General features: G+C 39.8%; 1 protein-coding gene across 1 annotated transcript; it reads right to left on the bottom strand.

Annotated features, from left to right (window-relative positions):
- Positions 1–364: 364 nt before the first annotated feature.
- On the bottom strand, positions 365–6,971 carry LOC143983815 (keratin, type II cytoskeletal cochleal-like). Its single transcript, XM_077483911.1, has 9 exons — positions 6,355–6,971; positions 6,053–6,267; positions 5,276–5,336; positions 4,951–5,046; positions 3,391–3,555; positions 2,732–2,857; positions 2,175–2,395; positions 1,246–1,280; positions 365–1,151 (listed from the first exon to the last, which is right to left on the bottom strand). Exons 1-9 carry the CDS (start codon positions 6,904–6,906, stop codon positions 814–816), a joined length of 1,809 nt encoding a protein of 602 aa, XP_077340037.1. The 5' UTR covers positions 6,907–6,971; the 3' UTR covers positions 365–813.
- Positions 6,972–18,095: the final 11,124 nt, after the last annotated feature.

Below are 18,095 nucleotides of genomic sequence, written 5' to 3'. Positions count from 1 at the left end.
AATTTACTAATTCAATGCACACTTTAACTAACATTGTGTATGATTTTTTTCACTTAACAATTATATATGTATATTTGCGCCTTTTATAATCATTACTAATCAACTTCTAACTTCAGCTTTGACAAAAAAAAAAGTTTTAATAAAGCAACCCCAATATGTCACGTCCTTGTTCAACTTTATTATTACCAGCCTATATTCATAATAAGTATTGTTCTGTACAGCTATCTGCTCTTTAGTAATCATGTAAAATAGGGGAAGTTTCCTCTGGGAACATTCAAGATGTTACTCATGTTTTACACTTAGATGGTATTAACATAGTATTTACAATAGTGTCGTAAAAAAAGTAAAACAATGGGAGCAACAATGTTTTTAAAATGATTGCAGTTTATTGCAGAAAAAAATAAGACATTGTAAAAGTATACAACAAAGATAAGCGACAGTTGAATTGCACATTTTGTAATAAAGAAACATGTCTGACCCCAAATATCAGGTAGTCGATTATCAGATAGGTAAGAGTGGACAATGATCTAGTGTCCTAATATCTGTTTCTTTAATTTCATTATGGGTGAGACAGTACCTCAGTACTGTTTTTATAGTGTATATGGGCACGAATGGTTAAGGGAGATTCATGAAAACAATATTGGGGGTTAAACTTTTATTATAAAATAAAAAAAGCAAACCACAGATGAATAAACCTCAATACTGTAAAATCCTCAACTCTTGAACATGGATATCACTATTATGGCCACAGGTATTTCAAGCGTTATTAGGGCATGATGGTATTATATTACAGATGGCATTGGTAATTACATTTTAAGACCTCCGGGAACTTGTGGAGGTCTTTGAGACAATTCTTACACTTGAGCTGCCACCACTTCCAGAGCCAAAATTAGCCAGTTTTCCACTGCCAGCACTGAAGCTTCCTCCACCATAGTTTCCTCCTACACCACCGCCATAGCCATAGCTACTGCTTCCTCCTCCAGATGCATATCCGCTTCCTCCTCCAGATGTATATCCACCTCCACTTCCAGCTCCGGATCCAAATCCACTTCCACTTCCATATCCGCCTCCGCTTCCACCTCCGAAACCGATTCCACTTCCACCGCCCATATTGTATCCGCCACTGCTTCCATAGGATGAGCTTACAACAGCTACAAGAATAACGTTACATGATAGTTAGCCTGAGTTGCTACATATACTACATATGGAAATATCTCTAAGTATGAATCAGCAACATAGACTTACAGATGTTTACAGGTCCAACACCTTCCCCTGACAGCCTGTAAAAAAAATAAAAAAAAATAAGTAAAATACATATGTACATGTTATGTCTTTACTGCTCATATTAAGTCCTAATGTAACAATCCCTGTGATTCTAAAGGTGTGGTCATATCACTTAAATGTAACCTATGTATCATATTTATACAATGGGACTAGGCCCAATTCTGGTAGCTCCATCACAACAATATGGACTCACTTGCTGTTGTTAGGTTAGCTCTAAAGCAAATAGAGAATAAGAGAATAATGGAGGCTGTCAGAATGTCATGCCAATTATTTGGCTATAAGACCATCTGAGTTGCTACCTTCGAAGAGATAAAGAATTCTGACAATTTCTCTGATGTGCATCTACAACATGCTTGTCCAGGTCTGTGACTCAAAAGTGCTTAGACAGACAAAGTCAGGCAATTAGCATTTTCAGAAATAAGAGGCTAAGAGCAGCCCCATACCTCTCTCATTATAGAATGACTTTAAAGCAGATTCCCTGCAATACTCACCTTGTCCCCAGTGCTATCCTCTGCAAAATCTCAGATCATCCCAGCTTTTTTGCACCATGCATGCACCATTTGTAAGCCCAGGCTGTCATGGACACAAACCTGATGGTTCAAACCATGTGAGCCTGAGCTTACAGTACAGAAATGCAGAGAGAAGGGCTAACATTATAACTACATCCCCACACTCTGAAGTACTAAAGACTGCCCAATACTGTCTCAGGGAGAAGAGAAAGAAGACTTGAAAAAGCCATGCGACTGGCCTAAAGACCCCAGGTATGTAGTAGTCAAGACTGCAAGAAAAGGGTGTGGGATGTGCATTTGTGGGTGGATGCAATTATTCAAAGGTTGTAGTTTTGTGTTAATTACATTTTAAATTACGTTTGTAAATCATGGTTTCCTTACCTGTTCTCTTCTCCTTCCAGAAGTTTTCTATAAGTGGCAATTTCAATATCAAGGGCAAGTTTGACATTCATCAGTTCCTGATAGTCTTTCAGTTGGCGAGCCATGTCCTGCTTGGCCTTCTGCAGAGCTTCCTCTAACTCTGTAAGCTTGTTCTTGGCATCCTTTATTGCAAGCTCTCCACGTTCCTCTGCCTCGGCAATTGAAGCCTGTAGCTTGGCACACTATTTTAACAATGGAACAGACAAATGATGAATATTTTGCTGAACCACATTTAGGATAAATATATTTCCTAACACCATATAGTAGTTTGATACTCTTCTGCCAAAGAACGTACTTATTTTGTCCAAGTAAGGTTAGGTTTTTAATCAGTTTAAATCTTTCTGTAGCCAAAAATAAGCCAGGGTAGTTTTATAATAGCTATCTTAAATTCCATAATGCATACTTCCTGGCAGATGTTACAAACCAGAGACAATGTAACACTGTAATAATCCTTTGCTTAAGAGACAAAGCATTCATTCCTGACACTTAATTTTAATCCCTGAAGCTATTCCATGTACCTGTTTCTTCACGTTTTCAATTTCAGAGCGCAGTCTGTTAATGAAACGGTTTAGTTCAGATATTTCAGTTTTTGTGTTCTTCAGATCATCACCATGTCTACCAGCTGAGACCTGGAGCTCTTCATACTGCAGAATAAAAAAAAAAGCATAAATAAGGAAAATAACTAAGGCCACTATATGCTAGAATGAAATCAGAGCCATAGCAGAATAGACTAGGACTCCAGCATCAAAATCAGACAGGAAAATTGTGTAAATGAATTGAATGGAATACATGCACTTATATAGTGACTGCTTGTGAGTGGCATTCTTTTTGCCTTGTTAAATACATTTATGTACAATAGAGTGGATTTATACAGTGCCTTGGCTATCAGGACTATTGTATAAATACAAACCCTTTCCATGTCTGGTTGAGTCCATAACTAGTATTTTTATATTCTTAGGTAGTTAAATAAACTTAACTGTCATCAATTTGAAGTTTGGAGGACCAAATAGTTTGAATACAAGTAAGAATATATCTGTGGCTTATATTACAAATCACTTGTAATATAGATAGATCCTTGAACAAATAAATGTAAAGAAAAAAAAGTAGAAAATCAAAGTATGATGTATTTTTGTATGTTGCATATTTTACATATATCCAAATTAGACAAAGAACTTACTTTACTTTGATACCAAGATTCTGCTTCTTGGCGGCTTCTGTTGGCAATTTCCTCATACTGAGCTTTGACTTCTGCAATGATGCCATCCAGATCCAAAGCTCTGTTGTTGTCCATGGTCAAAACAACCTGGGTATCTGAGATCTGTCCTTGCATTTGGAGGAGTTCCTAAATACAAAAAATAAAATTGATTAGTACAAACCTCTTAGGTGTACAGTGATACCTTGGTTCACAAACACTTCTGTTCACAAGAAATTTGATTCGCAAATAGAAGAGTTCAGTTTGGTATGCAAACTTTGCTTCGGTTCACAAACACAAGCCATCTTCCCTGCTCTGACACATTTATATTGAGAAGAGCAGTGCAAGATGAGAGTCTTAGGAGGACCACTACACTCAGATAGGGGTTTTTGCACCCTGACTACCATGAGGGTGGGCTCATTTGATTGGGAATCATGGAAAAACAGTTCATATGAATTCTACAACTTTATTATGCCCTCAGATGATATTTTCCTGGATACACAGTGCTGTTTTCTGGCCCCTAGATTAATCATTTAAATTGGGGCTTGGGATAATTTCAAACAAAGATTAAAGAGGAGCTATAGTTTTTTCTTTTTTCTTTTAAGATGTACACATGAAAGAGGTCAGCTTAATGTAAAAGACCGTATGTAATATATATTTAAAATCCTTTTTTTTTGTACAGACATTTCATAATTATATATATATATATATATATATGTATACAAAAAAAAAGTTCAGAATGGATTAACCTGATTTACAAATGGGAAAATATGCTTTGGTTCGCAAACCAATTTGGCTTGTGACCAGAGTTGATTCACAAGTTAAGTTTGTGAACTTCCCTCCTATTGAAGAGTGTAACTCCTTTGGTGATGGGCAAAGTATATGAACCTTAATGCAGATTATAAACGTTTTTTTTTTTAAATGCAATTTCTGTCTATAATATGCAGAGTTCATGAGTAGACGGACTAGTAAAGAAAAATTTTTTTTGCTCCTACAGTCAACATAAACTGCAGCCTTATTGGTGTATTGCTTGAATTCTTCTGATTCAATCAAATTAGTGCCAAATAGCATGTGGCATGTGCCAAATAGAATAGTCAGCCTATCCTGCTTATGAAGTATATTATCTAAAAATCAAGGTAATTTGCAGCTGAAAAGACTACAACTCCCATTAGTGCATACAACAGGGGTGCGTATGGGAGTCAAGACATCAGGACTTTGTACTATAGCCTTAGTAGGCACAGTTTATGTGTGAGTAACAACACTAATCCAGATTTCAGAAGTTGTGGAATAGCATTGTCACCCCATTAAAGAAAGCTTGCGACTCTGCATCTGGCTAGCAGAATCAGCAGGTACCTTTTGCTGGGGCTATTGGGGAATAAGTGCAGTTAGACTTCTGCTCTGCTGATGGAAAATGTAAAGGTTTTTACAATGTGACCATAGTTCTACCTGAACTCTTCATTTTAATTACTCATTCTACAGTATGTTCTTACATGTGTTATTAAAGTCAAAAGAGTAAGTATAAAGCACATGGTGGATTGTAATTACCGCTTCGTACAGGGCCCTCAGGAAGTTGATCTCATCAGTCAGGGCATCCACCTTGCCTTCCAGCTCAACCTTGTTCATATAAGCAGCATCCACATCCTAATGGATTACATATGTAAAGATTATTTAACATTAGAGCGTGACTTAAAAAAAAAAAAACCTTATCACATACCAAGATACCTAGAGCAAAAGTGAACGGTAACCCATAGCAACCATTCAGCTAAGGATTAACTAACCAGCTAAGCATTCACTAATCTAGTTGGCACGTTATTTCATAAACATCTTTGGTACATATTTATATAGAAAGTTATCAAGTTTATTAAGTCACCTTTTTAAGCACCACAAAATCATTCTCTGCTGCTGTTCTCTTGTTAATTTCATCTTCATACCTATACAAATAGAACATGAATATGTCATTACAAAATCCTCATTACAAGGTATGTCCACTGCATATTAATTAGAAATATTGCATTTTGCTAGGACATTGGCTTACAGACTGTAATCACTTTATATCATTGCAGAAAAGTTCCTGCCAACTCACGTTTTACACTTGAGACCCATGTGATATTATAAGGGTCACAAACAGTTCAGGTTTTGTATAAAACACATTCTGATGCATCATTTATCTGAAATCATGCTTACAATAAATATTGCACAAGACATAGCCAAGCATCTAGCTAAGCATTGCTCCTAAAGCCCCATACACACTATCAGATTGTCTGCTGATTTTTTCCTTCAGGTTTACCAAAACCATGTAGTACAAGGGCCTGCCTGATTGCATACACATTGAAACCCCTAAGGTTTGACCTCATATTATATGGTTTTGGTAAATCTGATGGAAAAAATCAGCAGACAATCTGAAAGTGTGTATGGGGCTTTAGAATATATTATTTAGCTTTTCTTACTGACAAACATATTCAGTGGTGCAAAAACATCAGTGACAAAGGAGCAATGTATTTTAGCCATAAAGAGGATTTAGAACCTAAAGGTTTTTTTTTTCAAGCTCATAATTAAAAAGTCAGCTTGAACTTTTTCAACTTGTACAAATGCAATGAGTGTTTTACTAAGCAAACATTCAGAAAAAATAGAAATCATTTGGACTTACTTGTTCTTGAAATCCTCAACGAAATCCTGCACTTGTCTAAGTTCTGCATCCAAGCGAGATTTGTCATTGACTAGGGAATCTACCTGTCTGCGAAGTCCATTAATGTAGGCTTCAAAGAGAGGCTCAATGTTGCTTTTAATTGTTTTAACACCTTGCTCTTGTAAGAGACTCCATTTGGTCTCCAGTACCTTATTCTGTTGCTCTAGGAAGCGGACCTACAAGTCAACCAAAATCAGAACATGTCATGTATGTGTATCTAATGTAGCAGAATGAATATTTATGCGTAAGTAAATATAACTTACCTTGTCAATAAAAGATGCAAACTTATTGTTGAGGGTCTTAATTTGCTCTCTCTCTTCTGTGCGGACTCTCTGAATATTTGGGTCAATTGCCAGATTCAGGGGAGCTAAGAGGCTCTGATTAATTGTTACTTCTTGGATCCCCCCAGGTGGGCACACTGGAAATCCAGCTCCACCACCAAACCCTTGACCAACACCAAACCCTTGACCAGCACCAAACCCTTGACCAGCACCAAATCCTTGACCAGCACCAAATCCAGAGCCCACACCAAAGCCTGCTCCTCCACCAATTCCATAGCCTGCTCCACTACCAGCTCCAAACCCAGAGCCATATCCATAACGGGACTGGGAGCTCTGTGACATTCTTTTGCCATATCCAAGGTTTTGGAGACTTCTGCTGCCAAAGGTACCAGTGCTGACCCGGCCAGAACCCAAACCTCCACCGCTGGAGCGAACAGTGGAGTAAGAGCTGAAGTTGTTTCGGTTTGCCCCGACTGGCACAGCAGAAGCAGTACTGAAGGTTTTTCTCATTGTTGTTTGGCGAGTCGCAGACATGGTCCTGTTACAAAAGTGATGCTGAGGATGAGCAGAGAAGGAGGCAGAGTAAATGACTCCACAATGAAACAGCCCTTTTATCTGTCTCAGTATGTGGGTTTGGTCCAAGGGCATGTATGTATCATCTTACCTCAATAATGGGTTTGGCATGCCCTGCAGCAACCTAAACACTGAGCTCATCTGATTAACGCACACCTCTATTATATGTAGTGTGCAATAACTTGTATTATGTGGGAAACTGTTCATCCGAAAATTAATCACTGTTATTAACTAGCAGTTTTTAGTTTTTTTTGTCTTTAACATATTTAGAACGTTAGTCAAGTCTTTAGTGTGCTTTTACACATGAAAAGGCTGGAACACCTATGAGATAGATAGATAGATAGACAGTCAGACAGACAGATACTAATGATAGATAGATAGATAGATAGATAGATAGATAGATAGATAGATAGATAGATAGATAGATAGATACTGATAATGAGATATATAAATACTAATGATAGATAGATAGATAGATAGATAGATAGATAGATAGATAGATAGATAGATAGATAGATAGATAGATAGATACTGATAATGGGATATATAAATACTAATGATAATTACACAGATAGATAGATAGATAGATAGATAGATAGATAGATAGATAGATAGATACTGATAATGAGCTATATAAATACTCATGATACATAGATAGATAGATAGATAGATAGATAGATAGATAGATAGATAGATACTGATAATGGGATATATAAATACTAATGATAATTGCACAGATAGATAGATAGATAGATAGATAGATAGATAGATAGATAGATAGATAGATAGATACTGATAATGAGATAGATGAATACTAATGATACATAGATAGATAGATAGATGGATACTAATGATAGATCGATAGACAGACAGACAGACAGACAGACAGACAGACAGACAGACAGACAGATAGATAGATAGATAGATAGATAGATAGATAGATAGATAGATAGATAGATAGATACTGATAATGAGATAGATAAATACTAATGATACATAGATAGATAGATAGATAGATAGATAGATAGATAGATAGACAGACAGGTGTATACTAGACATGTTCAGAGTAAAATATTTCGTTTCGGAATTTCGTTTTCGTCCGAAAACGTAATTTATTTAGTTACTCCCGAAATTCGTTTTTATTTATTTCGTTTTTCGTTCAAAAATTGCATTCATCCGAAAATCCACATGAATTACGGTCGAATCTGTCTTTGAAGGCTTATGGTGTCTGTCGAATGTATAAAGAAGATTCGATGGAGCTAGTATATAGCATACTTTAGAACCCCTATTAAAGTCTATGGGACTCCAACGTTCAAAATCTAAAGTGCTAATTTTAAAGACTAATTTGCAAGTTACTGTCCTAAAAAGTGTTTGGGGACCCGGGTCCTGCCCCAGGGGACATGTATCAATGCAAAAAAAAGTTTTAAAAACGGCAGTTTTTTCGGGAGCAGTGATTTTAATAATGATTAAAGTGAAACAATAAAAGTGTAATATTCCTTTAAATTTCGTAGGGGGGGGGGGGGGTGTCTATAGTATGCCTGTGAAGGGGCGCATATTTTTGGTGCTTAGAACTGTCCCTGCACAAAGTGTCATTTATGCAGGAAAAAAAGTCCTTTAAAATCACTCGCAGCTATTATGAATTGTCGGCTCCGTAATACAGTGAACACTCATTGAAAGTCATTGATAAAAAATAAATAAATAAATAAAAAAGCGTGGGGGTCCCCCAAATTCAATTACCAGGCCCTTCAGGTCTGGTATGGATATTAAGGGGAACCCTGCCTCAAATTTTTTTTTTTTTTTAAGATTAAATTTAAGAAAAAAATTGACATGGGGTTCCCCCTAAATATCCATAACCAGACCCTTCAGGTCTGGTATGGATATTAAGGGGAACCCCGCGTCAAATTTAAAAAAAAAATTGACATGGGGGTCCCCCTAAAAATTCATACCAGACCCTTTATGCAAGCACACAACCTGGCAGGCCGCAGGAAAAGAGGGGGGGACGAGAGAGCGGCCCCCCCTCCCTCCTGAACCATACCAGGCCACATGTCCTCAACATTGGGAGGATGCTTTGGGGGTCTGTGACCCCTCAAAGCACCTTGTCCCCATGTTGATGAGGACAAGGGCCTCATCCCCACAACCGTGGCCGGTGGTTGTGGGGGTCTGCGGGCGGGGGGCTTATCAGAATCTGGAAGGGGAACCCCAGATCCCGGCCCCCCCCCCAGTTTGAAATAGTAAGGGGGTACAAAAGTACCCCTACCATTTCACAAAGAAAGTGTAAAAAATAGTTAAATAAGACAAACACACTTTTGAAAAATTCCTTTATTAAAAATAAAAAAAAGATTCCAGCGGTGGTAATCCACTCTTGCTATCCAGCGACGGATGGTCATCTCTCTAGATAGATAGATAGATAGATAGATAGATAGATAGATAGATAGATAGATAGATACTGATAATGAGATAGATAAATACTAATGATACATCGATAGATAGATAGATAGATAGATAGATAGATAGATAGATAGATAGATAGATAGATAGATAGACAGACAGACAGACAGACAGGTGGATACTAATGATAGATAGATAGATAGATAGATAGATAGATAGATAGATAGATAGATAGATAGATAGATAGATACTGATAATGAGATATATAAATACTAATGATACATCGATAGATAGATAGATAGATAGATAGATAGATAGATAGATAGATAGATAGACAGACAGACAGGTGGATACTAATGATAGATAGATAGATAGATAGATAGATAGATAGATAGATAGATAGATAGATAGATAGATAGATAGACAGACAGACAGGTGGATACTAATGATAGATAGATAGATAGATAGATAGATAGATAGATAGATAGATAGATAGATAGATAGATAGATAGATAGATAGATAGATAGACAGACAGGTGGATACTAATGATAGATAGATAGATAGATAGATAGATAGATAGATAGATAGATAGATAGATAGATAGATAGATACTGATAATGAGATAGATAAATACTAATGATACATAGATAGATAGATAGATAGATAGATATTTAGATAGATAGATAGATAGATACTGATAATGAGACGGATAAATACTAATGATACATAGATAGATAGATAGATAGATAGATAGATAGATAGATAGACAGACAGACAGACAGACAGGTGGATACTAATGATAGATAGATAGATAGATAGATAGATAGATAGATAGATAGATAGATAGATAGATAGATAGATAGATAGATAGATAGATAGATAGATAGATTTGTTAAGCAATATCAAATGTATTCATATATTTATTCCCATAATATCTGAAATAATTTCCATGTGAACATATCATATATTTCATATATCTCGTAAAAATGCAATTAGTGCATAGTGCAAAGGAGTGACTACAGGTGCCCAGTGAAATTGAGTTTGTAAGCATTTTCACAATACCAATCCCCCACCCAGGGAGAGGCTCATGTCTTCAGTATTTGTCAGTTGCGAGTCAGTTGTAGGTGCATGTAGGAAATTGCAGACACTGCAATGACTAAATGAAGCAATGTCAATGTCCCGGCTTGTGGTTAGCAAGCTATTTTTTTTACAAACAGGTAAAGAATGTCTCATAAAACACTTGCTAGCTGAGGGCATCAAATGTGTCATATGAAGCAATGAAGGCACAAAGGATCTCCTGTTCTCATATATCTGAGAATTTTCAGTTGCAGACAATATTTGCAGACAATGTAAAAAAAAAAAAAAATCATACATTGCATGTCATACATTGTACATTACAGTAGTAATGAGGGCTTTGTGTATAGACAGTATATACTGTATGTCTGAAATGTTGTTGTTCCTGGGAGATATTATCTTTTATATCTTAACCTTACCTAGAATGATTATATTTGGAATCTTTTATATATTTTAAATAGTTCGCTGCCAAGTTAACATATACTGGGTTTTGTTCTTTTTTAAGCATCACAAAGTTCACTTGATGTAAATACTGTTTTGCTTCAAGAGTCATACAATCCCAAACTGACATTCACTTACCTACTTCACCCCCGGAAGGATTTACCCACATCCTAACCAGGCCATTTTTTGCGATACGGCATTGCGTCACTTTAATTGTGTGGTCGTGTGATGCTGTACCCAACTAAAATTTGTGTCCTTTTTTTCCCATAAATAGAGCTTTCTTTTGGTGGTATTTTGATCACCTCTGTGTTTTTTATTTTTTATGCTATAAGCCAAAAAAGAGCGACAATTTTGAAAATAAAACAACATTCGTTACTTTCTGCTATAAAATATAAAAAAAACAAACAAAAAAAACAAACGTATTCATCAGTTTAAGCCGATATGTATTGCGCTATATATTTTTGGTAAAAAAATTGCAATAAGCATAAATTGATTGGGTTGTGCAAAAGTTATTGCGTCTACAAAACAGAGGATAGATTGATGACATTTTTATTTTTATTTTTTTATTAGTAATGGCAGTGATCTGCAATTTTTAGCAGGACTGCAACATTGCGATGGACAGATCAGACACCTAACTGACATTTTTTTGGGAACCAGTGATATTACTACATTAATCAGTGCTAAAATATGCACTGTTATTGTACTAATGACATTGGCAGGGAAGGGGTTAACATCAGGGACAATCAAGGGGTTAAATGTGTTCCCTCACTGTGTGTTCTAACTGTATGGGGGACTGTGTCACTGGGAAAACACACAGATCCGTTTTCCTGCATGGCAGAAAGATAGGATCTGTGTGCCCCCCCCCCCTGTTAAAACAGAGATCTGCCTTGTTCATGCATGCCAATTCCCGTTCTGTCACTGCGAGGGAATTATTGAGGGTGGCCGTCGGACATGGAGTCTGCTGGACCTGCTGATTGGCTCCCCCGCTGGCCATTTGGAGCACTTGTGCCCACAAAAGCATGTTCCCGCGCCGAAGTACAGCTATGGCGATTTGCAGGAACCAGCCACCTTAACGCAGTATAATGACGACGGCTGGTCAGGAAGTGGTAAAGTGAATGTAAACCCTCTCCTATACCCAGTGAAGTGAATAACCTCCGATGATACACAGAGAGGAAACAAATCTCCCTACATAAGTTTTACATGTTTATCTGCTCTCTTTCCCTTTCTACACTCTTTGGAAAGTGCAGATCATGTTACAAATCTTTCTTCCTGTTTCAGCAGCACATAGGGGTGGGAGAGGAGTCTGGATTTACACTGTGTGTGAGCTGATTGGAGGAAAGGCACACACCATAGGCAAAGGAATGAAGGAACATGCAGAGCTGTACTGTGAATAGACCTACTCTCTTCTTATCTACCTCTAAGCTCCCCCCCAACACAAATTTCCAGTTGCTGTTATCTCATGTGTTGTCAGAATTAACTCTGCTGATAAGAGAGGAAAGGAACAGCAAAAAGACACAGCCCTTAGAGACAAACACTACAGATATACAGTATCTCACAAAAGTGAGTACACCCCTCACATTTTTGTTAATATTTTATTATACCTTTATGTGACAACACTGAATAAATGACACTTTGCTACAATGTAAAGTAGTGAGTGTACAGCTAGTATAACAGTGTAAACTTTTTGTCCTCTCAAAATAATTCAACACACAGCCATTAACCACTTGAGACCCTCGCTATAGCCGAATGACGGCTACAGCGCGGACCTCCTTTTCCGGGACTACGTCTATTGACGTAGTCCCGTGCATGAGCGGCCTGCGCGCCCCCTGAGGGGCGCGCGCGGCGCGCTCTGTGATCGGCGAGTCTATGAGACTCGCCTGATCACCGATCAGAGCAAGGGGTCGATCCCGACCCCTTATCACGTGATCAGCTGTCAGCCAATGACAGCTGATCATGTGATATAATGGAGCCGGCAATCGGCTATTATTCCTCCTCGCGCTGACAGCGCGAGGAGAAAAAAAAGAGCCGATCACCGGCGGCCATGATCGGGACATCAGTCCCGATCACGGCCAGCCCTGCCAGTGCCCACCTGCCCCCTGCCAGTGCCCACCTGTCCCCTTATCAATAAAGATGATTAAAAAATAAGTGCCCCCCATCAGTGCCACCCAGCAGTGCCCATAGTGCCACCCAGCAGTGCCCACAGTGCCACCCAGCAGTGCCACCCAGCAGTGCCCACAGTGCCACCCAGCAGTGCCCACAATCTGCCTCAACAAAGGTGCTGCACCCCAGTGCCACATATCTGTGCCCATCAGTGTCATCTACCAGTGCCCATCAGTGCCCAGCAGTGCCGCCCATCAGTGCCCAGCAGTGCCACCTATCAGTGCCACCTATCAGTGCCCATCAGTCCCATCTATCAGTGGTACCTATCAGTGCCCCTTAGTGCCATCTATCCCTGCCACCCATCTGTGCCACCCATCCGTGCCATCCTATCTGTGCCCATCTTTGCCCATCAGTGCCACCTTATCTGTGCCCATTGGTGCCGCCTTATCTGTGCCTATTAGTGCCGCCTTAACTATGCCTATCGGTGCCCACCAGTGCAGCCTATCAGTGCCCACCAGTGCAGCCTATCAGTGCCCACCAATGCAACCTATCAGTGCCCACCAGTGCAGCCTATCAGTGCCGCCTCATCAGCACACTTCAATGAAGGAGAAAAATGACCTGTTTGCAAAATTTTAAAAAAAACTATTAAACATGATTTTTATTTTTTTTTTGCATCTTTTTTTGTTTGTTTAGTAAAAAATAAAACTCCCAGCTGTAATTAAATACCACCAAAAGAAAGCTCTATTTGTGTGAAAAAAATGATAGAAATTTCATTTGGGTACAGTGTTGTATGCCCGCGCAATTGTCATTCAAAGTGCATCAGCGCTGAAAGTTGAAAATTGGTCTGGGACTGAGGGGGGTTTAAGTGCCCAGTAAGCAAGTGGTTAATGTCTAAACCGCTGGCAACAAAAGTGAGTACACCCCTAAGTGAAAATGTCCAAATTGGGCCCAAAGTGTCAATATTTTGCGTGGCCACTACTATTTTCCAGCGCTGCCTTAACCCTCTTGGGTATGAAGTTCACCAGAGCTTCACAGGTTGCCACTGGAGTCCTCTTCCACTCCTCCATTACGACATCACTGAGCTGGTGGATGTTAGAGATGTTGCACTCCACCTTCCATTTGAGGATGCCCCACAGATGCTCAATAGGCTTTAGGTCTGCAAACATGCTTGGGCAGTCAATTACCTTTACCCTTAGCTTCTCTAGCAAGGCAGTGGTCTTCTTGGAGGTGTGTTTGGGGGTCATTATCATGTTGGAATACTGTCGTGGGTCCCAGACTCTGATGCGAGATCATGCTCTGCTTCAGTATGTCACAGTACATGTTGGCATTCATGGTTTCCTCAATGAACTCTAGCTCCCCAGTGCCAGTAGCACTCATGCAGCCCCAGACCATGACACTCTTTGTACTCCTCACCTGGTTGCCACCACATACACTTGACAGCATCTGAACCAAATAAGTTCATCTTGGTCTTATCAGACCACAGGACATGGTTCCAATAAACCATGTTTTTAGTGTGCTTGTCTTCAGCAAACTGTTTGCAGGCTTTCTTGTGCATTATCTTCAGAAGAGACTTCCTTCTGGGATGGCAGCCATGCAGAGCAATTTTATGCAGTGTGTGGTATATGATCTGAGCACTGACAGATTGACCTCCCACCCCTTCAACCTCTGCAGCAATGGTCGCAGCACTCTTATGTCTATTTCCCAAAGACAACCTCTGGATATGACGCAGAGCACATGCACTCAACCTCTTTGGTTGACCATAGCGAGGCCTGTTCTGAGTGGAACCTGTCTTGTTAAACTGCTGTTTAGTCTTGGCCGCCATGCTGCAGCTCATTTTTAGGGTGCTGGCAATCTTCTTATAGCCTAGGCCATCTTTATGTAGAGCAACAATTCTTTTTTTCAGATCCTCAGAGAGTTCTTTGCCATGAGATGCCATGTTGAACTCCCAGTAACCAGCATGAGAGAGTGAGAGCAATAACACCACCAAATTTAACACACCTGCTCCCCATTTACACCTGGGGTCTTGTAACACTATCGAGTCACATGACACAGGAGGGAAGATTGCTAATTGAGCCCAATTTGGACATTTTCACTTAGGAGTGTACTCACTTTGTTGCCAGCTATTAGACATTAATGGCTGTGTGTTGGTTGAGGTATTTTGAGGGGACAGCAAATTTACACTGTTATACAAGCTGTACATTCACTACTTTACATTGTAGCAAAGTGTCATTTCAGTGTTGTCACATGAAAATATATAATAAAATATTTACCAAAATGCGAGGGGTGTACTAATTTTTGTGAGATACTGGATGTGGCTAGGTCAAAATTCATGAATGGGGTGTACAACCACTTTAACCGCTTCCCGACCGGCGCACAACGATGTACGTCGGCAGAATGGCATGGGCAGGCAAATTGGCATACTGGTGCATCCATTTAAAATTGCCCCCGTGCCATCGTGTGTGCACCACCGGCGGCACGCAAGCGTGCCAGTCGGGACCCCCATGAGTCCGACCGCAGGTCCCAGATCACTGTGGGGATACCCGCGATCGTCTCACAGGGAGGGAAAATGGAGAGATGCTGATGTAACCAGCATCTCCCCATTCTGCCTAGCAACAAGTGACACTGATCTCTGCTCCCTGTGATTGGAGCAGAGATCAATGTTCTGTAAATCACAGCCACGCCCCCACAGTTATAAACACACCCCTAGGATACACTTAACCACTGCCACCTCCTGGTTAACCCCTTCACTGCCAGTGTCATTTACACAGGAATCAGTGCATTTGTATAGAACTGATTGCTGTATAAATGACAATGGTCCCAAAAATGTCCATAATGTCACAGTCACAATAAAAATCGCTGATCGCCGCCATTACTAGTAAAAAAAATTATTAATAAAATGCCATAAAACTATCCCCTATTTTGCAAACGCTATAACTTTTGCGCCAACCAATCAATAATCGCTTATTGTGATTTTTTTTTACCAAAAATATGTAGAAGAATGCGTATCAGCCTCAACTGAGGAAAAAAAAATTTTTTTATAGATTTTTTGGGGATATTTATTATAGCAAAAAGTAAAAAATAATGCATTTTTTTTTTCAAAATTGTTGCCCTTTTTTTGTTTATAGCTGAAAAAATAAAAAACGCTGAGGTGATCAAATACCACCAAAAGAAAGCTCTGTGTGTGGAAAAAAAGGACGTCAATTTTGTTTGGGAGCCACGTCGCACAGCCGCGCAATTTTCAGTTAAAGCGTTGCAGTGCCGAATCGCAAAAAGTGCTCTGGTCTTAAGCCAGCAAAATGGTCCGGGGCTTAAGTGGTTAAGGCCCTAGCCGTAGGTCACCTTCCCCTGTTATACCAGACAGGGTTTTTAGACATCTTCCCTCAGCCAGCCTCTGGAGAACTCTGGGTTTCAGCATTCACTGTTCAGGCCCTCAGGTAGCCCACCTGAGGCCGCATGGCAGTCTGTGCTGGAGAGAGGCAATGTGCCCCCTCCCCAACTGGACCTCTCCTCTGATGAAAAATACCCCAATCCCGTTTACTCAATGAATATAAAAAACAACACCTGCTCAGGGACACTACTCCCTGTAATTGGCTTGGAGGGCATGCAATTCATGCTGTTGATCTGTACTCTTTTTCACCCAGAACCTTCCAAGGCTCCCTGGACACAGAGGAGGCAATCACTGCAGCAGCAGCACTGCGAGTCACACAGGATTCTATCACTAAACAATTTAAACGTTTTTGTTAAGCAGACAAGCAATCCTAAGCTGACTTTCACTTTTTGTGTTGGAGCTGGCAGTGAGTTTCCTAAAATCTGCTCCACCATCACACCCGAATTATGTAATGGGCATATTTGACTATTATAAAAAATCATTTGCAGAGTCCCAACCGTCCACTGATCCCCTGGTTTTCTAATATGGCATTACCCACTCTGTCCAGCCAGCAACTAGAAGTGTTGAATGCTCCCTGTACAGCGGCATAAATTACTAATATTATTAAGTCACTTAAATCCTTTACTGCCCCGGGCCCAGATGGTTATACTACATCTTATTACAAGAAGTTCTCACATATTTTAACCCCATCATTAGTTGCTCTCTATAACCATATCCTGAAGGGCAATAATTTCCCAATGGAAATGTTACTGGCCAACATGTCCCTTATCCCTAAACCCCATAAAGATCACGACTTTCCCCAAAACTTATGTCCGATCTCGGTCATCAACAATGGCCTGAAGATCTTTGGCAGATTGCTGGCGGACAGACTGGCCTCAGTCATCACAACCCTGATTTCCCTATATCAAACTGGGTTTATTCCCGGGAGGCAAATTATCAACAACATCCACCTGATCACCAACATCATACAAGACGCGAACTTGCACTCTAAACAAGTACTTCTCGATATCCATAAGGCATTTCACAGCGTAAGCTGGTCATACCTAGACCATTTATTGCCTAGATTTGGCATCACTGGTGACTTTTCACAAGGCTTTAATGCTCTATATAGGGACCCCAAAACTCATATTAAGGCATATTGTAAAGGCCCTAGAGAATTTAAACTAAGTCTCTATGCAGACGATGACCTCCTGTTCCTAACAACCCCCCTTATTGCATTACCCAACCTGACATCCCTACTGGAATCATTCCATAGCACAAGTTCTAGTTGACACTTTTCCCATTTGTAACAAATTTAGGTGACAGGTCTCTAGCATGAGCAAAGTTGCAGTACAGCAAGAGCTCTGCAAGTCTACAGCATGACAATTCAGCCACAGTGACCCCTGTGGTGGGATGACTTTTGCACATAACTGAACCAGAACTTGCAGCAGACTTGAAGAATGTTTGCAAAGAAAGTTGATGTGGAGTCATACAATGCAGACTTGCTGCAATTGTGCAACAAACTTGTGAAGCCTGGCAAGTCTTGCAGTAGCTTAGGAAGTAATTTTCAAACTTGCAGCACGATCGTTTGTTATCTGGGTTCCTGGATTCTGAGAGGACCCCCACTGCTGGGCAGCCAGTAGATTTCTCCACATAAAAAATCCAGTCTTGGAGGGGAAAAATCTTTCCCTTGCTTGCAGCTGCAAAATTGTTGAAGAGTTAGAAGTTCTGTTAGGTCTTTCTTGCTGGTGATTTTACCAGATAAGGAGTTAGGCTCGG

The sequence above is a fragment of the Lithobates pipiens genome, unplaced genomic scaffold (genome assembly GCF_037356315.1).
Source record: "Lithobates pipiens isolate NorthernLeopardFrog02 unplaced genomic scaffold, aLitPip1_a1.2 Scaffold_16, whole genome shotgun sequence".
Lineage (NCBI taxonomy): Eukaryota > Metazoa > Chordata > Amphibia > Anura > Ranidae > Lithobates > Lithobates pipiens.
This window is presented reverse-complemented; position numbering and strand designations above follow the sequence as displayed.

Excerpts from the sequence above, each read along its gene's own strand:
- LOC143983815 (XM_077483911.1), bottom strand. The coding sequence starts at position 6,906 with ATGTCTGCGACTCGCCAAACAACAATGAGAAAAACCTTCAGTACTGCT. Across the intron at positions 5,337-6,052 it reads GTTGAGGATTTCAAGAACAA|GTATGAAGATGAAATTAACA; the intron begins GTAAGTCCAAAT and ends CTATTTGTATAG. Across the intron at positions 2,396-2,731 it reads TTGAAAACGTGAAGAAACAG|TGTGCCAAGCTACAGGCTTC; the intron begins GTACATGGAATA and ends TTGTTAAAATAG.